Source organism: Hemibagrus wyckioides, linkage group LG22 (assembly GCF_019097595.1).
Source record: "Hemibagrus wyckioides isolate EC202008001 linkage group LG22, SWU_Hwy_1.0, whole genome shotgun sequence".
Lineage (NCBI taxonomy): Eukaryota > Metazoa > Chordata > Actinopteri > Siluriformes > Bagridae > Hemibagrus > Hemibagrus wyckioides.
In genome coordinates, this window is record NC_080731.1 from 12,610,233 (window position 1) to 12,627,070 (window position 16,838).

The 16,838-nt window shown below is 47.2% G+C and overlaps 1 protein-coding gene across 1 annotated transcript in view; it reads left to right on the plus strand.

Moving 5' to 3' along the window:
• serinc5 (serine incorporator 5) overlaps positions 1-16,838 on the plus strand; it is a 31,570-nt gene that overhangs the window by 5,755 nt on the left and 8,977 nt on the right. The window contains exons 2-7 of the mRNA XM_058375065.1: positions 2,434-2,601; positions 4,562-4,740; positions 5,421-5,503; positions 6,330-6,423; positions 8,279-8,490; positions 9,367-9,459. Coding sequence (XP_058231048.1) covers positions 2,434-2,601; positions 4,562-4,740; positions 5,421-5,503; positions 6,330-6,423; positions 8,279-8,490; positions 9,367-9,459 — 829 coding nt within the window. The remainder of the gene's footprint in view (positions 1-2,433; positions 2,602-4,561; positions 4,741-5,420; positions 5,504-6,329; positions 6,424-8,278; positions 8,491-9,366; positions 9,460-16,838) is intronic.

Below are 16,838 nucleotides of genomic sequence, written 5' to 3' on the forward strand. Positions count from 1 at the left end.
CTCTTTTAGGAAAGGACAGAGTTTACACTTTGTTAGTCTGTAACATGAGCAGCCGCATTGTTTTGTCTTATTAATTCAAGCAAGAGCTGATGAAGGAACATGCACTATATTGCCAAAAGTTTTGGGACGTCTCCCTTTACATGCACATAAATGTAATATGGAGTTGTTACGCTTTAACAGCTTGAAGTCTTCTGGGAAGGCTTTCCACAAGGTTTAGGAGTGTGTTCATGGGATTTTTTCGACCATTCCTCTAGAAGTGCATTTGTGAGGTCAGGCACTGATGTTGGATGAGAAGGCCTGGCTCACAGTCTCCACTCTAATTCATTCTGATTCAGAGGTCAGGACTCAGGAGGCAGTTCCTCCACACCAAACTCTCTCATCCATGTCTTTATGGACCTTGCTGTGTGCACTGGTGCACAGTCATGTTGGGACAGGAAGGGGTCATCCCCAAACTGTTCCCACAAAGTTGGGAGCCTGAAATTGTCCAAAATGTCTTGGTATGCTGAAGCATTAAGAGTTCCTTTCACTGGAACTAAGGGGCCGAGCCCCAAGCCCTGAAAAACAACACCTGAATCCAATGATTTGGAGGGGTGTCCCAAAATTTTTGGCAATATGGTGTATATGATATGCAGATAAGGAATTCAAAACAATTTGACCATACGGTGCTTTTCTCCGTTACTCATCTGAAAAAAAAAAAAGAGTCAGATAAAGGACAAAAGACACAAAAACATACATAAACAAGGAAGCTGGACTGTAGTTTGCCCTTCCTATCTTTGTGTAAAGATATTTCCAAAATGTCTTGAAGCATTAAGAGTTCTTTTCACTGGAACTAAGGGGCCGAGCCAAACCCCTGAAAAACAACACCTGAATTCAGTGATTTGGAGGAGTGTCCCAAAACCTTTGGCAATATAAGTGTATTTTTATAACTATAATGTACATGAAAACAGGAAGTGACTACCACAAGTGCACACGAGACTCACCCATGGCCACCTGCTAAAAGGGGAAGACCCACCACTATCAATAAAACACATTCTACTCCACTGCCCTGCCCTGGGCACTATAAGGCAGAAATTTTATTCAAAAGACACTTTAGAAAATATCTTCAAGACAGCTCCACCGTACAAGATTCTGAGCATAAACCTCAAAAAGCTCTTCTTGCTATCTTGCATATCAGTGTAACCCTATTGAATCTATTGAATATCACCCTGTGTTTTAACTACATTCAAACTTTTAGCCATAATATAGCCATTGAAGCTAACATGGCATTAAAAAAAATCAGTCTGACATGAGTGTTTTATATTGCAAGTTTTGCATATAGCACACTTTTGTCAAGATTTCCTTCTGCTTTTTTATTAAAACGCTAATATTTTTCTGCTGACCTGGTGCGTTCCCCTATCAATCACAGCAGTGCTAGCCAATCACAGGCCTCTGTGAAGAATGTAGTTAGCACTTTTTACTGAGAGTTTTGTGCTGCCCTGTGACACAGAGGTGGTTGGCTTGGTTCATTTGTCTCAGAGGAAGCATCGGGTGGTCTTTTTTCGGCATGTTGAATGATAAGGGAGATATAATTAGTGGGTGGGGATCCACCATGTCTAAATTAGTAAGAAAATATGGAGGGGGGAAATCCTATAATAACTATAAATAAATTTATACTCAACAACTCAAACACTTTCCAGCTGAAATTTTGAATCACACTTTAGTCCTGAAGCAATAATCAATTTTATGCATTTGTATGACTTTCAAGCATTTTTGTTTATTTAAAGAATTTCCTACACATCTACATGACATTATGGACAACACTGAAGAATTTATCTAGTGTTAACCAATTAGCTAAATTTAGCTAAACTAGATTTGGAGTCGTATTGTGTCTTCTATCAGCTCCTAAACAGCAAACGATTGCTTCATCTGCACTCCTCCCTGTCTGCAGACAGGAGATAACGAGATAAAGACTCTCCCAGACTGTGTATACTGATCACATATGGACTCTCAGGGTGTGTAATGCTTTTGCTTTTCACAGTTGTGAGTGAAACACTCTGTGCTGATGAGCTCAGGTTCATAGTAACAGCCTTGTCTTAGAGTAGCTCAGCTGTCCAATAGCAGCTCACCATTTCTGCTGCTAGGAGGGAAATCAACCAATCTTGTGGTGTGTGTGTGTGTATGTGTGTGTGTGTGTGTGTGTGTGTCTGTGTGTGTGTGTGTGCCTGCTTTCAGCATGTAATACCTCTGCTGGATTTGCTCACTAGTTTAGCTGACAAAAGAAAAGTAGTAGTCTGTCTTTTGAGAGCAACATATATCTATAGATCTGGACTAGACTAGGACAATTAAAATCCAAATGGCTAAATCAAAAACGTCCCAACACCACAAAACAGCCACTATAGCTGAAAGAAAAAGCTGAATATGTTAAAATGTCGTCTTGTGTCTTTCCTCCCATAGCTGGCCTGCTGCTGCGGCTCGGCTGCCTGCTCGCTGTGCTGCTCCTGCTGTCCCAAGATCAAGCAGTCGACAGGGACGCGCTTCATGTACGCCCTCTACTTCTTGCTGGTCACCGTCACCTGCGTAATCATGATGTCGCCCACCGTAGAGATACAAATGCGCAATAATGTGAGTCTTTCAGATCTTCTGGATATTTCATTCCACTACCCATCACTTTCTCACCATGTTGTAGCCTTACCCATGACTACTGAGAGCTTTTAAAACATCAGGCTTACATTAGTCACAGATGGACACAACTAGGTTTTCAGTATCTGTTAATTGAGTTACATTTGTTTTCTCAGCTTTTAATGTAACAGTAGACAAGCTTAAAATAAGCCAAGTGCACTAAGATAGCTATCGAACTTAATGCCCAGGTTCTGTTTCAGTCTTGCTGACTGTCAGTCACCTGGGCAGCTTATTGCTGATACTTTCACCAAAGTCATAAAGTGACAGCATGATGTAAAATTTAATACCGTTGTCATACAGACATCTTTTACTCATCTTTTCATACACAACGGCTCTCGTGTGCATGTCAGAGATAACCGTTCATAGTGGAGAGAGCTTAACATATATATATATATATATATATATATATATATATATATATATATATATATATATATATATATAAACAAACTATTCCCCCACATACTCTTTTCATCCATTCTATGGATCTATTCAAAAGCAAAGTTTACTGCCCTTCTTCACAAAAACTCCTTTTAACCACAACAAAACAACAAACACTGTTGCTATGGCCTTTAAGCCACTCACTCGTGAGGAAGGCTAGCTTCAGAAATGTGAAGTCTTTATCTACAGTCAGCCAGCACACCAGTCCAAACCACAGCCATGCACAGAACAGTGCAGCACTGCGGGAGAATAAAAGGCATGGTGGAGCTCGCTGTGCCGTCTACATAACACCCCGAGCAGGAATTTTTAGACTTTACAAAGTGCACAGAACAGACTGCTTATTATTTTCTTCCTTCTGCCCTGAAATTGGGATGAATCCATGCCAGCCAGAGAGATGGTCAAACAGGAATGTTGTAGCACTGTGTAGTGTGGACCCAGCCATTATGTTCTGGCCAAGCCTTTCTTTTTGTCCTTCCACTCGCCCTTTGACTGCCCGCTGTGTAAATGCCAAGCAAGAACAAGAGCCTGTAAAAGTCAAGCTCAACCGAAGGCTGCCTTTTGTGAAAAGCATTAAATGAGCTTAGAGTGATGAAAGAAAGAGAAACAGATCTTCTGAGTGTGAACTGTACAGATCCAAACACAGTAAAATATCACACAACTTCTTGTTTTATGTGATGGGAAGTCGAGATTAAACACCTCGCTTTCTTTTTTAGAGAATGCTTCATTTCACAGACCACAAGTAAGGAGCTAAAATATAGCGCTTAGACCCAGTTTAGCACTCTTCTAGACAAAAAACATTTACGGTTGTACTTCTTCTCTCCGAAGACCTGACACTACAAAGAGGCCTCTTGTATGGCTGTGTCTAACTTTTTCATTTACCATGAACCTCAGTGTTAATGGATGCATGTGATCAAAGGGAAGATGATGATTTATTCATTCTCATCCATTATTCATTCATCATTCACTGTCTGCAAGTGGACATCTCTATCCCGTGTGGTTGCATTGTGAAAAACAATTGCTGTGGGAGACAGATAAGCTTTTTGTCCCAATATAATTCCTTTCATTTTTAAATATTGTAAATTAATATTATAATATTAAGAAAAGTAATACTGATATGTATGAGCCACACTAAAGTCCCTGGTTTGTTAGCATTTTGGCACAGATGTGAATTTTGTATTTTTGTGTAACGTTACTCAGGCTTATGGTCGTTAACCCAAGTGCTGTGTTTATTTGATATCAATATTCCCTAATTAAAAAAAGGTCATAACAGCTCGTATGATATCATAATAAAATCATAATGTAAAATAGAAACTAACATGGTTTACGCTGTAAGAGGTTTTATAGCTGACAACCATTATCAACCTATTAAGCTCCAATAAAGTGATCCATACAGAGTACTTTTCATATGCATGATGTTTTTGTTTTTCCTCACAAGCAGTAATCCTGTATCATCCTGTTTCAGATTCCATATTATGAGGAGATTTGTAAAAAGCTGAATGCTGGAGAGAACTGCAGCACCCTGGTCGGCTACTCCGCCGTCTACAAAGTCTGCTTCGGCATGGCGTGCTTCTTCTTCTTCTTCTCCATGTTCACCATCCGAATCCGGAGCAGCACAGGATGTCGGGCGGCCGTACACAACGGGTAAGGAACGGTCCCGTTTCCTCTACAAGCTAGCCTTGCCTTCTCCATGACCCCATGCAGCCATCTCAGAGTCACCAGAGGTCCACAAGGCCATGTATCATTTGGCTTGCTTTTTTTTATTCTCTCCCCGTGCGCTCTGTTCTGTTTCACGCTCCTCCTTCAACTCCATTACCCGCCCACTCCCACTGCACTGAATAGTGGTATTAATTAAACGCCCCGTCCGGAGGAAATTTCATTAGGAGGCGAGTTTAATTCTCCTCAAACGCAACGGTGTGGGCCCCGACAAGAGCCCTTCACTTTGCAATAATTGGATCTTTGTGTTGTATGCAAATGGTGTGAAGGAGAAGAGGAAGTGGCTTGTGTGCAAAGGGGTGAGGGAAAGCACAGTGTAAATGCCTGCTGTCTTAAAACAACGAATCCAGAATAGAACCTAGTCTTTTTAAACACTTTTCTAAAATACATGCCCGAGTAAACAAGTAAGGGACACAATCATGGAGTTTCTCACTTTGCATAAACTGTTATGAGACTAATGTTTATAATAGGCAAGAAAAGCCAGATTTTGGCCTGAAAGTTTTTTTCCCCTTAAATAATCTGTTTAAATCACACCTAAGCAATGCCCACTAGCATTCTGTGCCCTGGTCACTTGTAGGATTTATCATCTTGTCTCTATCTCTATTCAGATTCTGGTTTCTGAAGTTTTTGGCTTTGCTAGCCTGCTGTGCAGGAGGCTTCTTCATACCTGGTGAAGAGAAGTTTCTCGAAGGTATTGTATTTCATTATTTTTTTGTTCTCATCGACTCTTATTCACGCCCTGTTGTAGATATTGGGTACCGCTTGTACCTTTCATGAGCTTTGAACCCATAAGTAATGGTGCCTTCGTTGTCCTTTACTGAGATCTTTAGTTGGAGAAGTTTCAGAAAGGCTTTTGAAGTGTGCATGAAACCTCATCTGTGCTCTGATCTTCTATCACAGCTCCACCCTGAGACTAAACAGTAACTCATTCAAAATATTTACTTTATGTTTACTCACGTCTGCAGTATATGACGTTAACTTAGACGGTGGTGTTAACTGACCTCAGCGCTGTTGAATTCCTCATTTCCAATCAGAAGGGTTAAAATTCTGTAACTGGACTTCTATTAAAAACTTGTGAAGTGCTGATATGGTGCATTTTTCTGCAAGATGTTTATTTTGTTGGAAGGCGTGTATAGTATCAGCATTTTGTAACCATTAGGAATAAAGCTGTTCAGACAGGAAAGTCGTCATGGTGTGAAAGGCTTTACGGTTTGTCATTGTGTACGTTTTTTTTCTATGTCCAGCTTTTTGCTCATTAAACCATCAACACTTTCACTACAGTTCTATGATACTACACAGCGTCAGAAACGGTGTCCTTGGCGTGTTTCTTTGTGAGTTCTGTAGTTCTTTGGATGTTGAATTGTGTAGTTGTTGTCAGTGGAAGCGAGCAGCAGTCTGGAGAGCTGCCATCAGCACAGAAAGTGGGAGTCACTGAAATAAAAGAACTGTTGAGAATGACAGCTCAATGTGCCTTCTTTCTCTCTCTCTCTCTCTCTCTCTCTCTCCTTCCTCTACAGTGTGGCGTTATGTAGGAGCTGCCGGTGGCTTCCTGTTCTTACTAATCCAGCTCATGCTCCTGGTTCAGTTTGCTCACAGATGGAACCAGAACTGGTAAGATGGCACTGGTCCAACCTTTGGCATTGTTCTTCTAATCCTATCTCAGACATGCTATATCAGCGACAGAAAATCATTCACTGGGAAAATGTTCCTGATTCAATTTTTCTGTTTCCATCACTGCATCCAATTTTTTTTTTTTTTTTTTTTTGGGAAACACAACTGGAATTCATTACACAGTGTAGAGGGAGGGTGGTGTGTTCTGGCCAGCTGTAATTTCCATAGTGAGGGAGGCTGCGTACTTGCCTGTCAGGGTGGTCTGGTTTTATACATGATATGTTAGTAATATAGAATGTACACAAAGGTAATTACCGGAAAGAAAAACCCATTTGTAAACTTGAGCATTCCAAATGTTGAGCTTAATGATATAGCACTGTAGGTGTGGCATCCTAAAGCTTTTAGCGTGTAAGGTTCTGGATGGTCATTGAATATTTCCTGATTGGTGGATTGTTTTGAGCGTGTATGATATATGTCCTTTTCAGTGTCAGGAACAAGTATGTAGAAGAAGTGTTAAAATAAGAGCATGAAGGTGTCCTGCTGGTCACTGTTACACATATCGTAAGTTAATAAGATGCTTTTATGTGTGATTTGAGAAGAGAAAGCAAAACTTAGCCAAATGTTGACACTGCTGAGGATGCAAACATACAATATTCTACCTCCGGACATATTTGTTGTTCTTTCGGCTGCTCCCTACTTGTCTGAGGGGTCGCCACAGCAGACCAACTGACCTGCACAACAACTTGGCACAGGTTTTACGCCGGATGCCCTTCCTGACACAACCCTACCATTTTTATCCGGGCTTGGGACCGGCACTGCATCCAGTGGCTGGGGTTTGGGCATTGGCTAGGAATCGAACCTGGGTCTTCCTCATGGTAGGCGAGAAACCTAGCACTGAGCCACCAGTGCCCTCCCCTCCAGACATATTAGCATGTCTATAATAATGACTACGCTGGAGTTGCTTCAGTGCAGGAATTTGAAGACTGATTTCCCTGAATCTCTTTATGACCTTTGTTTTGCGTAGTAGCTTAGTTCAGGTTTCTAGGCAACCAAAACATGGGGCTGGGCAGCACACTGGAGCTTTCAGTGGTCCAGTGCACTAGCTAATGGATTTACGGTTCGTCTACCCCTTCAGTCCATCGTTGTATTTCAGAAAAGCTGTGCTTTTAAACACGAGTAGCACAACTATATAAATACCACTGTAAAAATAAAATAGATGACAGTTTCCTCACTGCTTTATAGACGTGGCAAGTCAACCAGCGTGATTCAAGTATGTGAACAGACTTTTCATTTCTGTCCATTAAAGCATTTTGTTCTGTTGTGAGACAGCAGTACCACATGCTTCTGGGTAATCTGCACTTAGTTTATATATATGTATATATAAATATATGTGGCCTAGATAGGATTGTTTTTAAACTGCTGCCTTACAGAAGGAGAGCTAAAACAGACAACAGAGAAAGGAAGCACATGGTTGAACCATACAGCAGAATCATTTCCTCTCTATGACTATTGTTATTGTGTTAAAAAAAACAGGTTATACTCTGTGTGTCAGCATGTGAGGAATAGTGTGTATGGATGTGCTGTGAAATAAAGCAGGCACTGGCGACGGATCCGGATAGAAGTCACTATATTCAGATAAAATTCATTCTTGTAGCCACAGTGCCCCTACAACTGACTAAAAAAAATGGCTCCAGTAAACAAATATCATTGCCACATTTTATGTTCATAAAATTATAAGAAGAATATTTTTTTTTTCACAGGAATAGAAACTACAGAAACAAGTGAGAATCGCTACCATAGGGTTTCATTACCGGATAATTAAACTTTTTTTTTTTCACTCTCTGTTCCTCTGCAGGAGTTCAGGTGTAGATCACAACAAGCTGTGGTATGCAGCGCTGGCCCTGGCCACGTTGGTGCTCTTCTCTGTGGCAGTGGGTGCTCTGGTCTTTATGATCATGTACTACACACACTCTGAGGCCTGCTCCCTCAACAAGGTCTTCCTGGGGGTGAACTCGGGTTTATGCATCATCGTCTCACTGCTGGCCATTTCACCTTGCATTCAGACATGTGAGTCAGCATGACAGGAAGTCCCAGCATTCCCTTATTCTTTGTTTTTTTTTATTTAACTAGGCCAGCTGCTTCATATATATTTTTGAGAGCTCAGAAAGCAATATGATCGGATATATGTAATATGATTGTAATTGATACCATTTATTAGTTTGGCACGATTAAGAGTGTGACCAGAAGATGTATGTTTCAGTACTTTTTTGTTACAGGGTGAATTTTCCAGAAGTAGTGATGTCGTTCCTACAGACATGTGATCAGACTGTAGACCCATGACGCCTTAAGTAGTTCCCCATTTGACCTGTTAGACTTAAAGATATAGTCAGCAGTTTCCTTAGCTTGGCAGTGAACTAAAGGTTACTGTACTGAAGCTCAGAATAGTTTCTAGGGAAAAACGATTCTAAAGCCACAAACCCACATGCGCGCGAGCTAATGGCTAGTTTATATTTTATGTCTTGTACTGGTCACATAGGTCTGCATGGTGGAAATACACCAGCACCCTGGGGATTGATCTCTACTTCATACACGTGAAAGGTTTTGAAAGTGCATGGCGCTGTGGAGGGGGACAGCAGAAAAGGAGAATTCTGAAGCAAGCTTATTATAGAAAATACGAAAATACACACATCTGTATGACTCAAAGTCTGAGATCTTCATTCCACTGATACACACAATGCAGAAAGAATAAACCAACTTTAGACTAGAATATCTGCATGAAGGGGAGCGTTCCAGTTAAATAAACTGATAGTCTGTACTGGAGACTCTTCTGTTTGGTCAAAAACAAAGGAAAAATGGGTTTTTTTGTGTAGCTGAATGTTTTGTATGAATGTTTGTGTCTGGGAGGTAGTGTGAAGCAACGTGTTTCATGTGTTGTCCATACAGTCCAGCCCACCTCAGGCCTGCTCCAGCCAGCAATCATCAGCGTCTACGTCATGTACCTCACCTTCTCAGCACTGTCCAGCAAGCCCATTGAAAGTGAGTAGCTGTGTGTGTGTGTGCGTGTCTCTCTGTGTGTGCGTGTCTCTCTGTGTGTGCGTGTCTCTCTGTGTGCGCGTGTCTCTCTGTGTGCGCGTGTCTCTCTGTGTGCGCGTGTCTCTCTGTGTGCGCGTGTCTCTCTGTGTGCGTGTCTCTCTGTGTGCGTGTCTCTCTGTGTGTGCGTGTCTCTCTGTGTGTGCGTGTCTCTCTGTGTGCGTGTCTCTCTGTGTGCGTGTCTCTCTGTGTGCGTGTCTCTGTGTGTGTGTGCGTGTGTCTCTGTGTGTGTGTGCGTGTGTCTCTGTGTGTGCGTGTGTGTCTCTGTGTGTGCGTGTGTGTCTCTGTGTGTGCGTGTGTGTCTCTGTGTGTGCGTGTGTGTCTCTGTGTGTGCGTGTGTGTCTCTGTGTGCGTGTCTGTGTGTGTGTGCGTGTGTCTCTGTGTGTGTGTGTGCGTGTCTCTGTGTGTGTGTGCGTGTCTCTGTGTGTGCGTGTGTCTCTGTGTGTGTGTGTGTGTGTCTGTGTGTGCGTGTGTCTCTGTGTGTGTGTGTGTCTGTGTGTGTGTGCGTGTGTCTCTGTGTGTGCGTGTGTCTGTGTGCGTGTGTCTGTGTGTGCGTGTGTCTCTGTGTGTGTGCGTGTGTCTCTGTGTGTCTGTGCGTGTGTCTCTGTGTGTCTGTGCGTGTGTCTCTGTGTGTCTGTGCGTGTGTCTCTGTGTGTCTGTGCGTGTGTCTCTGTGTGTGTGTGCGTGTGTCTCTGTGTGTGTGTGTGTGCGTGTGTCTCTGTGTGTGTGTGCGTGTGTCTCTGTGTGTGTGTGCGTGTGTCTCTGTGTGCGTGTGTCTCTGTGTGTGTGTGCGTGTGTCTCTGTGTGTCTGTGCGTGTGTCTCTGTGTGTCTGTGCGTGTGTCTCTGTGTGTGTCTCTGTGTGCGTGTCTCTCTGTGTGCGTGTCTCTGTGTGCGTGTGTCTGTGTGTGTGTGCGTGTGTCTCTGTGCGTGTGTCTCTGTGTGTCTGTGTGTGCGTGTGTCTCTGTGTGTCTGTGCGTGTGTCTCTGTGTGTCTGTGCGTGTGTCTCTGTGTGTCTGTGCGTGTGTCTGTGTCTCTGTGCGTGTGTCTCTGTGTGTCTGTGCGTGTGTCTCTGTGTGTCTGTGCGTGTGTCTCTGTGTGTCTGTGCGTGTGTCTGTGTGTCTGTGCGTGTGTCTGTGTGTCTGTGCGTGTCTCTGTGCGTGTGTCTCTGTGTGTCTGTGCGTGTGTCTCTGTGTGCGTGCGTCTGTGTGTCTCTGTGTGCGTGTGTCTGTGTGTCTGTGCATGTGTCTCTGTGTGCGTGTGTCTGTGTGTCTGTGCATGTGTCTCTGTGTGCGTGTGTCTGTGTGTCTGTGCATGTGTCTCTGTGTGCGTGTCTCTGTGTGCGTGTCTCTGTGCGTGTGTCTGTGCGTGTGTCTCTGTGTGCGTGTGTCTGTGCGTGTGTCTCTGTGTGTCTGTGCGTGTGTCTCTGTGTGTCTGTGCGTGTGTCTGTGTCTCTGTGCGTGTGTCTCTGTGTGTCTGTGCGTGTGTCTGTGTCTCTGTGCGTGTGTCTCTGTGTGTGTGTCTCTGTGCGTGTGTCTCTGTGCGTGTGTCTCTGTGTGCGTGTGTCTCTGTGTGCGTGTGTCTCTGTGTGCGTGTGTCTCTGTGTCTCTGTGTGCGTGTGTCTCTGTGTGTCTGTGCGTGTGTCTCTGTGTGTCTGTGCGTGTGTCTCTGTGTGTCTGTGCGTGTGTCTCTGTGTGTCTGTGCGTGTGTCTCTGTGTGTCTGTGCGTGTGTCTCTGTGTGTCTGTGCGTGTGTCTGTGTGTCTCTGTGTGCGTGTGTCTGTGTGTCTCTGTGTGCGTGTGTCTCTGTGTGTCTGTGCGTGTGTCTCTGTGTGCGTGTGTCTGTGTGTCTCTGTGTGCATGTGTCTGTGTGTCTGTGCATGTGTCTCTGTGTGCGTGTGTCTGTGTGTCTGTGCATGTGTCTCTGTGTGCGTGTGTCTGTGTGTCTGTGCATGTGTCTCTGTGTGCATGTGTCTCTGTGTGTCTGTGCGTGTGTCTCTGTGTGCGTGTGTCTGTGTGTCTGTGCGTGTGTCTCTGTGTGCGTGTGTCTCTGTGTGCGTGTGTCTCTGTGTGCGTGTGTCTCTGTGTGCGTGTGTCTCTGTGTGCGTGTGTCTGTGTGTGTGTGTGCGTGTGTCTGTGTGTGTGTGCGTGTGTCTGTGTGTGTGTGCGTGTGTCTGTGTCTGTGTGCGTGTGTCTGTGTGTGTGTGCGTGTGTCTCTGTGCGTGTGTCTCTGTGCGTGTGTCTCTGTGCGTGTCTGTGCATGTGTCTCTGTCTGTGCGTGTGTCTGTGTGCGTGTGTCTGTGTCTGTGCATGTGTCTCTGTGTGCGTGTGTCTGTGTGCGTGTGTCTCTGTGTCTGTGCGTGTGTCTCTGTCTGCGTGTGTCTCTGTCTGCGTGTCTCTGTGCGCGTGTCTCTGTGCGTGTGTCTCTGTGTGCGTGTGTCTCTGTGTGCGTGTGTCTCTGTGTGCGTGTGTCTCTGTGTGCGTGTGTCTCTGTGTGTGTGCGTGTGTCTCTGTGTGCGTGTGTCTCTGTGTGTGTGCGTGTGTCTCTGTGTGTGTGCGTGTGTCTCTGTGTGTGTGCGTGTGTCTCTGTGTGTCTGTGCGTGTGTCTCTGTGTGCGTGTGTCTGTGTGTCTGTGCGTGTGTCTCTGTGTGCGTGTGTCTCTGTGTGCGTGTGTCTCTGTGTGCGTGTGTCTCTGTGTGCGTGTGTCTGTGTGTGTGTGTGCGTGTGTCTGTGTGTGTGTGCGTGTGTCTGTGTGTGTGTGCGTGTGTCTGTGTGTGTGTGCGTGTGTCTGTGTGTGTGTGCGTGTGTCTCTGTGCGTGTGTCTCTGTGCGTGTGTCTCTGTGCGTGTCTGTGCATGTGTCTCTGTCTGTGCGTGTGTCTGTGTGCGTGTGTCTGTGTCTGTGCATGTGTCTCTGTGTGCGTGTGTCTGTGCGTGTGTCTCTGTCTGCGTGTGTCTCTGTCTGCGTGTCTCTGTGCGCGTGTCTCTGTGCGTGTGTCTCTGTGCGCGTGTCTCTGTGTGCGTGTGTCTCTGTGTGCGTGTGTCTCTGTGTGCGTGTGTCTCTGTGTGCGTGTGTCTCTGTGTGCGTGTGTCTCTGTGTGTGTGCGTGTGTCTCTGTGTGTGTGTGCGTGTGTCTCTGTGTGTGTGCGTGTGTCTCTGTGTGTGTGCGTGTGTCTCTGTGTGTGTGTGCGTGTGTCTCTGTGTGCGTGTGTCTCTGTGTGCGTGTGTCTCTGTCTGCGTGTCTCTGTGTGTGTGTGCGCGTGTGTCTCTGTGTGTCTGTGCGTGTGTCTCTGTGTGTGTGTGCGTGTGTGTCTGTGTGCGTGTGTCTGTGTGTGTGTGTCTCTGTGTGTGTGTGCGTGTGTCTCTGTGCGTGTGTCTCTGTGTGTCTGTGCGTGTGTCTCTGTGTGTCTGTGCGTGTGTCTCTGTGTGTGTGTGCGCGTGTGTCTCTGTGTGTCTGTGCGTGTGTCTCTGTGTGTCTGTGCGTGTGTGTCTGTGTGCGTGTGTCTGTGTGCGTGTCTCTGTGTGCGTGTGTCTCTGTGTGTGTGTGTCTCTGTGTGTGTGTGTCTGTGTGTGTGTGCGTGTGTCTGTGTGCGTGTGTGTGTGTGCGTGTGTCTCTGTGTGTGTGTGCGTGTGTCTCTGTGTGTGTGTGCGTGTGTCTCTGTGTGTGTGTGCGTGTGTCTCTGTGTGTGTGCGTGTGTCTCTGTGTGTGTGTGCGTGTGTCTCTGTGTGTGTGTGCGTGTGTCTCTGTGTGTGTGTGCGTGTGTCTCTGTGTGTGTGCGTGTGTCTCTGTGTGTGCGTGTGTCTCTGTGTGTGTCTCTGTGTGTGTGTGCGTGTGTCTCTGTGTGTGTGTGCGTGTGTCTCTGTGTGTGTGTGCGTGTGTCTCTGTGTGTGTGTGCGTGTGTCTCTGTGTGTGTGTGCGTGTGTCTCTGTGTGCGTGTCTCTGTGTGTGTGTCTGTGTGTGTGTCTGTGCGTGTGTCTGTGCGTGTGTCTGTGCGTGTGTCTGTGCGTGTGTCTCTGTGCGTGTGTCTCTGCGTGTGTCTGTGCGTGTGTCTGTGCGTGTGTCTCTGTGCGTGTGTCTCTGTGTGCGTGTGTCTGTGTGTGTGTCTCTGTGTCTCTGTGCGTGTGTCTCTGTGTGTCTGTGCGTGTGTCTCTGTGTGCGTGTGTCTGTGTGTGTCTCTGTGTGTCTGTGCGTGTGTCTCTGTGTGTGTGTCTCTGTGTGTGTGTGCGTGTCTCTGTGTGCGTGTGTCTCTGTGTGCGTGTGTCTGTGTGTGTGTCTCTGTGTGTCTGTGTGCGTGTGTCTCTGTGTGTGTGTCTGTGTGTGTGCGTGTGTCTCTGTGTGTGTGTGCGTGTGTCTGTGTGTGTGTGCGTGTGTGTGTGTCTCTGTGTGTGCGCGTGTGTCTCTGTGTGTGTGTGTCTCTGTGTGTGTGTGCGTGTGTGTGTGTCTCTGTGTGTCTGTGCGTGTGTCTCTGTGTGTGTGTGCGCGTGTGTCTGTGCGTGTGTCTCTGTGTCTGTGTGCGTGTGTCTGTGTGCGTGTGTCTGTGTGCGTGTGTCTCTGTGTGTGTCTGTGTGTGAGTCTCTGTGTGTGTGTGTGTGTGTCTCTGTGTGTGTGTGCGCGTGTGTCTCTGTGTGTGTGTGCGTGTGTCTCTGTGCGTGTGTCTCTGTGCGTGTGTCTCTGTGCGTGTGTCTCTGTGTGTGTGTCTCTGTGTGTGTGTCTCTGTGTGTGTGTGCGTGTGTCTCTGTGTGTGTGTGCGTGTCTCTGTGTGTGTGTGCGTGTGTCTCTGTGTGTGTGCGTGTCTCTGTGTGTGTGCGTGTGTCTCTGTGTGTGTGCGTGTGTCTCTGTGTGTGTGCGTGTGTCTCTGTGTGTGTGCGTGTGTCTCTGTGTGTGTGTGCGTGTGTCTGTGTGTGTGTGCGTGTGTCTCTGTGTGTGTGTGCGTGTGTCTCTGTGTGCGTGTGTCTGTGTGTGTGTGCGTGTGTCTCTGTCTCTGTGTGCGTGTGTCTCTGTCTCTGTGTGCGTGTGTCTCTGTGTGCGTGTGTCTCTGTGTGCGTGTCTCTGTGTGTGTGTGCGCGTGTGTCTCTGTGTGTGTGTGCGTGTGTCTGTGTGTCTGTGCGTGTGTCTGTGTCTCTGTGTGCGTGTGTCTCTGTGTGCGTGTGTCTGTGTGTGTGTGCGTGTGTCTCTGTGTGCGTGTGTCTCTGTGTGCGTGTGTCTCTGTGTGCGTGTGTCTCTGTGTGTGTGTGCGCGTGTCTCTGTCTGTGTGTCTCTGTCTGTGTGCGTGTGTCTGTGTGCGTGTGTCTGTGTGCGTGTGTCTGTGTGCGTGTGTCTGTGTGCGTGTGTCTGTGTGCGTGTGTCTCTGTGTGTGTGTCTCTGTGTGCGTGTGTCTGTGTGTGTGTGCGTTTGTCTCTGTGTGTGTGTGCGTGTGTCTCTGTGTGTGTGCGTGTGTCTGTGTGTGTGCGTGTGTCTCTGTGTGTGTGTGCGTGTGTCTCTGTGTGTGTGTCTGTGCGTGTGTCTCTGTGTCTGTGTGCGTGTGTCTGTGTGCGTGTGTCTGTGTGCGTGTGTCTGTGTGCGTGTGTCTGTGTGTCTGTGCGTGTGTCTGTGTGTGTGTGTGTGTGCGTGTGTCTGTGTGCGTGTGTCTGTGTGCGTGTGTGTGTGCGCGTGTGTCTGTGTGTGTGTGCGCGTGTGTCTCTGTGTGTGTGTGCGTGTGTCTGTGTGTGTGTGCGTGTGTCTGTGTGCGTGTGTCTGTGTGTGTGTGCGTGTGTCTCTGTGTCTGTGTGCGTGTGTCTGTGTGCGTGTGTCTGTGTGCGTGTGTCTGTGTGTGTGTGCGTGTGTCTGTGCGTGTGTCTGTGTGTGTGTCTCTGTGTGTGTGTGCGTGTGTCTGTGTGTGTGTGCGTGTGTCTGTGTGTGTGTGCGTGTGTGTGTGTCTCTGTGTGTGTGTGTGCGCGTGTGTCTGTGCGTGTGTCTCTGTGTCTGTGTGCGTGTGTCTGTGTGCGTGTGTCTGTGTGCGTGTCTCTGTGTGTGTGTCTCTGTGTGTGTGTGCGTGTGTCTCTGTGTGTGTGTCTCTGTGTGTGTGTGCGTGTGTCTCTGTGTGTGTGTGTGTGTCTCTGTGTGTGTGTGCGTGTGTCTCTGTGTGTGTCTCTGTGTGTGTGTGCGTGTGTCTCTGTGTGTGTGTGCGTGTGTCTCTGTGTGTGTGTGCGTGTCTCTGTGCGTGTGTCTGTGTGTGTGTGCGTGTGTCTGTGTGTGTGTGCGTGTGTCTGTGTGCGTGTGTCTGTGTGTGTGTGCGTGTGTCTGTGTGTGTGCGCGTGTGTCTCTGTGTGTGTGCGCGTGTGTCTCTGTGTGTGTGCGCGTGTGTCTCTGTGTGTGCGCGTGTGTCTCTGTGTGTGCGTGTGTCTCTGTGTGCGTGTGTCTGTGTGCGTGTGTCTCTGTGTGTCTGTGCGTGTCTCTGTGCGTGTGTCTCTGTGCGTGTGTCTCTGTGCGTGTCTCTGTGCGTGTGTCTCTGTGTGCGTGTGTCTCTGTGCGTGTGTGTCTCTGTGCGTGTGTCTCTGTGTGCGTGTGTCTCTGTGCGTGTGTCTCTGTGCGTGTGTGTCTGTGCGTGTGTCTGTGTGTGTGTGCGTGTGTCTCTGTGTGCGTGTGTCTCTGTGTGCGTGTGTCTGTGTGTGTGTGTGTCTGTGTGTGTGTGCGTGTGTCTCTGTGTGTGTGTGCGTGTGTCTCTGTGTGCGTGTGTCTCTGTGTGTGTGTGCATGTGTCTCTGTGTGTGTGTATCTCCGTGCGTGTCTGTGTGTGTCTCTGTGTTTGTGTGTGTGTGTGTGCATGTGTCTGTGTGTGTGTGTGTCTCCGTGCGTGTCTGTGTGTGTGTTTGTGTGTGCGTGCGCATATGTCTGTGTGTGTGTGTGTGCATGTGTCTGTGTGTGTGTGTATCTCCGTGCGTGTCTGTGTGTGTGTTTGTGTGTGTGTGTCTGTGTGTGTCTCTGTGTTTGTGTGTGTGTGCGCATGTGTCTCTCTGTGTGTGCGCGTGTGTCTCTCTGTATGTGTGCATGTGTCTCTGTGTGTGTGTGTCTCCGTGCGTGTCTGTGTGTGCGTGTGTCTCTGTGTGTGTGTGCGTGTGTCTGTGTGTGTGTGCGTGTGTCTGTGTGTGTGTGCGTGTGTCTGTGTGTGTGTGCGTGTGTCTGTGTGTGTGTGCGTGTGTCTCTGTGTGCGTGTGTCTCTGTGTGCGTGTCTCTGTGTGTGTGTGCGCGTGTGTCTCTGTGTGTGTGCGCGTGTGTGTCTGTGTGTGTGTGCGTGTGTCTCTGTGTGCGTGTGTCTCTGTGTGCGTGTGTCTGTGTGCGTGTGCCTCTGTGTG